The sequence below is a fragment of the Ruditapes philippinarum genome, unplaced genomic scaffold (assembly GCF_026571515.1).
Source record: "Ruditapes philippinarum isolate M1 unplaced genomic scaffold, ASM2657151v2 ctg7946_1_1_1_1, whole genome shotgun sequence".
In the NCBI taxonomy this organism is placed as follows: Eukaryota; Metazoa; Mollusca; class Bivalvia; order Venerida; family Veneridae; genus Ruditapes; species Ruditapes philippinarum.
This window is the reverse complement of record NW_026852257.1, coordinates 12,233-19,373: the sequence shown is the minus strand read 5'-3', so window position 1 is coordinate 19,373 and position 7,141 is coordinate 12,233. Positions and strand designations below refer to the sequence as shown.

Genomic DNA, 7,141 nt, shown 5'->3' with positions numbered 1-7,141 from the left:
ACCACCGAGGGTATTATTTCATTTCAAAGGAAATAACCACCGAGGGTAAAGTTCAAAGGAAATAACCAATGAGGGTATTATTTCAGTTCAAAGGAAATAACCACTGAGGGTATAGTTCAAAGGAAATAACCACCGAGGGTGTTATTTCAGTTCAAAGGAAATAACCACCAAGGGTGGTATTATTTCAGTTCAAATGGAAATAACCACCGAGGGTATTATTTCATTTCAAAGGAAATAACCACCGAGGGTATTATTTCATTTCAAAGGAAATAACCACCGAGGGTATTATTTCAGTTAAAGGAAATAACCACCGAGGGTATTATTTCAGTTCAAAGGAAATAACCACTGAGGGTATTATTTCAGTTCAAATGGAAATAACCACCGAGGGTATTATTTCAGTTCAATGTAAATAACCACCGAGGGTATTATTTCAGTTCAAAGGAAATAACCACCGAGGGTATTATTTCAGTTCAAAGGAAATAACCACCGAGGGTATTATTTCATTTCAAAAGATAATAACCACCGAGGGTATTATTTCATTTCAAAGGAAATAACCACCAAGGGTGGTATTATTTCAGTTCAAATGGAAATAACCACCGAGGGTATTATTTCAGTTCAAAGGAAATAACCACTGAGGGTATTATTTCAGTTCAAAGGAAATAACCACTAAGGGTATTATTTCATTTCAAAGGAAATAACCACCGAGGGTAAAGTTCAAAGGAAATAACCACCGAGGGTATTATTTCAGTTCAAAGGAAATAACCACTGAGGGTATAGTTCAAAGGAAATAACCACCGAGGGTGTTATTTCAGTTCAAAGGAAATAACCACCAAGGGTGGTATTATTTCAGTTCAAATGGAAATAACCACTGAGGGTATTATTTCAGTTCAAAGGAAATAACCACTGAGGGTATTATTTCAGTTCAAAGGAAATAACCACTGAGGGTATTATTTCATTTCAAAGGAAATAACCACCGAGGGTATAGTTTAAAGGAAATAACTACCGAGGGTATTATTTCAGTTCAAAGGAAATAACCACTGAGGGTATTATTTCAGTTCAAAGGAAATAACCACCGAGGGTATAGTTCAAAGAAAATAACCACCGACGGTATTATTTCAGTTCAAAGGTTGCCAATATGCAGTATTACCCCTAGAGACATGTGTTATTTTTTTATATTACCAAACCAACATTTTTATACAGTAAAACTAAAATATACAGTAAAAAGTTCATGTGAGCAGTGTGGCCAGGGAAGATAACTAAACATTGTTTTCTTAAGTCTATATAGATTACTCGCCCCTTGGGAATATTGGAAAACATTATTGATTGGGTGAAATTCATTTCCAGAATGATAGATCAGATTACACCTGTGACGTCACATTCAGTTAAATAGTAAAAAGTTTATGTGAGGTATAGTAACAGATATTAATTAATGATTAAGTACAATTAAGTTGTTACTTTTGTTATAAGTTTTATAATATAGTAGTTTGCATATCAGAATTTTAAGTCTGTTAATCCAAGAGTGGCTCCAAAGCTGTTTTATCACTCTTGTTTTTTTGATAGTTTTCAATAATTTGATTTTTTTAATTGAACTTTTTTAGTGTTTTTTTTTCCATGTATATTTTACACATTTGCTCAAATGCTCAACTTTCATACATGTATTTGTGTTGTTTATTTTTTATATTGTTGAATTATGACAATACTTTTCATGAAAATTTGGTCAAAAATCGCATGTTTTCCAGTGTCATTTAATACAGTTTTCAGAGCAAAAAATACTGTTTTTCCACTTGCTTTAATATGTCTATTAATTTAATATATCTGTTAACTTTAGTGGTCATTATTATAAATTAGATAAAAACCAGTAAAGAAGCTTAAAATAGAGCTCCGCCTTTGGTCTATTTATAACCAGTCAAATTCAAGAGTTTATAACTAGTGTTCAAGAAAATATTTCTATGTTATCAGGGATTCTTCTCATGGGATTTGTTCTTGCTACAAATGTTACATTTATCAGTATTTTTGTATATGCAAATGTATACATAAATGGTAGGCTTGATGCAAGAAAGCTTTTATCTCCTATATTGATGTATGAGATACAACAGTTTTATATCAAGTCATTTACCAGGAATAATTTCCAAGAGCTATCTTACTCTCGTTGATATACGCGCTCATGTTAGCGTCACACCTTGGTTAAGTTTTTATTGTACCACTACTTTTTCTCTGAACTCATTATGGTTATACTTTGAAATGCTCAAGATAGCTACACGTATCTCCATTTGAAAGCAAGAGCTTTGATTATAACAAAGTTGCACTAGCTTTTTCCTTGCAATTACAGCACAGGTTTTTGAAGCACCAGATGTTGAAACGTCTTCGAAACCTGGAATACTAACTAATGATCATTACCCCCTTTTAAAGATAATAGAACATGATAATCAATCTGTCATGGATCTTAACAGGATAATTCCCCCCTTTAAGACCATTTCAAAAGACAGACATGAAAGTCACATTTACCCTTCTATGATATGTTAAGAAAAGTCGAGTTCACTGTACGGTAGACAGATCTTGTTACTATTTTCTCTGTATATTATATCAAAGGCAGTGTTCTAAGTATCTGTGATATTTTATATAATTATTTTTAGTACATGTATCTTGTAATTTCTATGTAATTGTCCAATCTACACAGTATGGAGATTGAATTATACCTGTATTATCTATACATTACCATCTGTACCAATACTTGATGATCATGATTAAAGAAGAATATCTTATCTATCAAATATTTTGTTGTCTTATATGTAACATGATAATTTATTACAGTTTAATAAACATTTTGAAGTAATGACACAGAGATGCAAATGCATCTGGAAGAAATCCAAATGTGTGTGATTCGAGTTTCTGAATCCCAGGGTGGGGCGTCGTGGCCGAGTGGTTAAGGTTGTTGACTTCAAACAACTTGCCCCTCACCGCTGTGAGTTCGAATCCCTACATGTGCTTAGGATTCATTCATGTGAGGAAGCTATCCAGCTAGCTTGAAACTTGAAAACTTGATTTAACGCCTATTTCTACATATAAAATACATATTCAATGGCGTTGTACAGCTATATACCTTAAATGTGCTACTCCCAGTGCTACCATACACAATACTCCCAGCAGTGCGACGGTCACAGTGATTGGGTCAATCCCCACCAACATGTAACAATCTACACCCCTGCACATGATAACACATGGGCTAGACTTTATTATATTATTATAAAATGAAAATAATAAAAACACTAGAAATATACAAACATGCACACAACAATTAGGAACAGACAATGCCTTCAGCGTCACTTAAAAAAGTGCAAAAAAGTCCTTGAAGTAAAATGATTTCAGTTGTCTTTTGAAAATTTCAACAGATTCACATTTTCTCATATTAATAGGTAGTTCATTCCACAATTTTGGTCCTATCGTGCTAAAAGCTCTGTCAGAAAAAGTCCTCTTCTTATTAAAAGGAACAACATAACAACCAACTGAGGATTCAGATGATCTTAAGGTTCGTTTTGACACTTGATGAACCAAAAGCTCTATTAAATATGATGGTGCGTTTCCTACCGAACAGTTATACATGTATGTCAGTATCATGAAACTGATTCGTGCTTTAATCGGAAGCCAGTGCAGATCGAATAATGCCTGTTTAGAACTATCATACTTGGAACGACCTAACACCAGTTTGGCACACATATTTTGAATACGTTGAAGTTTTGCTAATTCATTTTGAGATATGCCGTACAGAATGATGTTGCAATAATCTAAATGGGATATTACTAAAGATAAAACAAGTGTTTCAGCGGCTTCCTTTGTCAGATACTTTCGAATGCTCTTGATCTTGAAATAGTTTAACATAGCAGTTCTACACTTTCTTTTAATGTGATCTTTGAAATTTAGAGACTCATCCAAAAAAGCACCAAGATAACGTATACAATGTTGTGATTCAATAACATTACCACAGATATTGATTTCTTTGGTGTTACACTTATTCAGCTGTGGACGACTTCCGAAAAGAATAAACTCTGTCTTTGAATTGTTCATTTTTAACTTGTTGCTGTTCATCCACTCATTTATATGCACTGCACAGTCCTGGAGGTCCCGAATTGCGCTTGCTTCTGCGGTAGGTGATGGTTTAAAACGTTTATTCGCAACGTGGTCGTCGGCAAATCCGTGCACGGAAATGGAGGGAGGTACAATGTCAAAGATAGTTCCTGCGTACGTCAAGTAGAGCCAAGGGCCCAAACAGCTTCCCTGGGGGACACTACAGTCAAGTTCCCGTTCTGATGACACATTCGAGTTAACACTCACTCGACAGCTACGCGGCCTCAAATATGAATCTATCCATTCCAGCGCAGATCCAAAGACGCCATATTGACTTTCAAGAACATTTAACAGTATGTTATGGTCAACAGTATCAAAAGCAGCACTTAAATCTAGAGCTATCAGTGCAGTGACCTCTTGATGCTCCATTGCATCAAGAATGTCGTTTACGAGTCTAAGAAGGGCTGACTCACAAGAGTGAAACTGACGATAGGCCGACTGATTCGTTGGAAGGAGATCGTTTCCGTTTACATGTTTGTTTAGTCGTTGAAGGGCGGCTTTTTCAATCAATTTGGACAAGAATGACAAGTTGCTGACGGGTCGATAGTTGGCAAATGTGAGTTCAAGACCAGATTTTTTTCAACAGAGGCCTGACTATTGCCTTTTTCCATTTAGCTGGAAAAACACCTTGCGTCAGAGAAAGATTCACAAGCTGGGTAATCATAGGCAAAAGTTCATTGAGAAATGATTTCAATACTTTGGTGGGCAGAAATGTCAAGCTCACAAGATTTAGTTTGTAACTGACTTATGAGCATTTTAATCTCATCCTCTGAAAGACTTTCGAAAGATCCAAACGGTGGTACGTCTTTGACCAAAGGTTTATAGTTTTCAAAATCTTTCAGAGACTCGCGTATCTTCTTGATCTTGTCCATAAAATGGTCTGCGAATTTATCCGCAAGGGTGTTTTCATCTTCCACGGGTGGCATTGGGTTTTCTGACTTGCTTCCGGTAAGATCTTTCACAAATTGATAAAGCTTTTTAGAGTTACCTTTTGATTCAATTACCTTCTGACTAAGTGTTAATTGTTTCACATTTCTAAGTTCATAGTGATATTTGTGAAGTGCGGACTTATAAATTTCATAGTCCTTGGGTTGCCGATGTTTGCGCCAAAGTCTCTCTGATCGACGCATCACTCGTTTCAGGGACATAATACTTTCACTGAACCAGGGCTTCGGTGCTCTACATATTTGAATTTTCTCTTTCATAGGTGCATGTGTATTAAGGAGTTTCTCGATCTCAGTCTCAAACTGGTCAACAAAATTTTCCACAGAATCAGTACATATTGCCATTTGATTAAGGTCGTTAGCGAAACCCTCGTTGTCCATATCTTTAAAGTGCCGGAAAGAAATAGATTTGCTCACAATGTTCTCCTTTTTTACCCTCGTGACTACTTTAACAGCACAGTGGTCTGACAAAAACGGACCTGGTTCACATGAGAGTAGATCAACGCCATTTGCGAGTTCGGTGATCACTAGATCAAGACTATGGCCGTGCACATGAGTTGGAAAGTCAACATGTTGTAGCAAACCGAGAGCAAACAGGGAATTATTGAACTCTGAAACAGCGCTACTGTCATCATGAATGTGTAAGTTAAAATCTCCCATAATCATTAGATTTAAATACTTCGGAACTATGTCTTCTAGGAACTGAAAGAATTCTGTCACAAATTGATTTGGTGTTGCCAAAGATGGAGGTCTATATATACCAACACAGTGAATTGTAATGCTTTTGAAGATTAATTGCCACACTCCGTACTCAAAGCTTGATTTTGCACCGGAAAGCAGTCTACGCATGTTAACACCACTACGACATGTAAGGGCAACACCACCGCCAATTCTGTTTTGACGGTTTGAAACACTGATTTTGTAACCATTTTGGTTCAGATCCGAGGTCTCAAATTGATATTGTTTTTCATCAGAATACCAGGTTTCGGTCAGAATGGCAAAGTCAACTTTCTGTTCACGGAGCAGTTGTCCAACAAGTACATCTTTTCTGACTAATGATCGGCAATTTACAGTCAAGCAGGTAACATTCTCTGTAAAATTGCTTAGAGTATTACATCGTTTTGGATATATAAGATTTGAGAGATTTACACAAGTTTGCTTTTTAATTCTTCGGTGTCCATTGTGTGTTTTAATCCCTGCTCGCGCTCTTCTAAAGTTTAATATTCCTAGATATTTTAATTTTGACAATACTTCTTGATTAGGTATAATCCATTGCCTAGGGAGTGAACGAAATCTCATCAGTTCACTTGCACTATATGATCGTCTAATCGTGCCCTCGGGATAATCCATGGTATATACTGAGATGGTGTTCACCCAGTTACAACACACTACTTTGTTGTATTCGAATTGTTTCAAACACAGACAATCCAAAAACGTAATAAATATCCAAATAATTAAGATCATATCTATGATTAGTACATATTCATAGATTTCCACAACAAAAATCAAATCTCTACAAGCACTACTTCCAATAAAAATCCAAGTTTTATAAGAGAGTAACGATTTAGCAGCCTAACAGTCGGCGCACATAAACTTCAGCTTACGGAACGTCGGTGGTTCTACTCAGGTGTTCATTCGTGCCTGAAATAATGCACAGAAGGGCACTTAAGGTCTTCCCCCACCAGTAAAGCTGGAACGTCGCCATATGACCTATACTGTGTCGGTGTTACATAAAACCCAATCAAAGAAACGAACCCCAGGCTGTTCAAATATATAAATGTAACGCTGAAAACCAAGTTAAAGGCTAAATACACATATTAAGTTGTCAGAAATTATATTAATTGAAAGACATTTACGTATTGTCAGTTATAAAGTTGATGCTATGTGAATAAAAGATTACATATTTGTCTAAAAAGGCATGGTCATGGCTCAGGAAAATGGTGTTTTTTATACAATTTATATAGAGAAAGAACAAATCGCCGAAACCAAAAACGACCATGCCATGCGGAAATCTCTAGGACATATTACTTGGGTTTTGGGCTTTAAACTGTACACAGAAGACCCTCGAAACTTGT

The 7,141-nt window shown here is 36.0% G+C and overlaps 1 protein-coding gene across 1 annotated transcript; it reads right to left on the bottom strand.

Moving 5' to 3' along the window:
• Positions 1–4,796: 4,796 nt before the first annotated feature.
• LOC132754414 (uncharacterized) lies at positions 4,797–6,416 on the bottom strand. The gene has a single exon (XM_060745043.1). It carries the CDS (start codon positions 6,414–6,416, stop codon positions 4,797–4,799), a length of 1,620 nt encoding a protein of 539 aa, XP_060601026.1.
• Positions 6,417–7,141: the final 725 nt, after the last annotated feature.

Bases quoted from the DNA above. Each gene is read 5' to 3' on its own strand.
- LOC132754414 (XM_060745043.1), bottom strand. From the start codon at position 6,416: ATGGATTATCCCGAGGGCACGATTAGACGATCATATAGTGCAAGTGAA.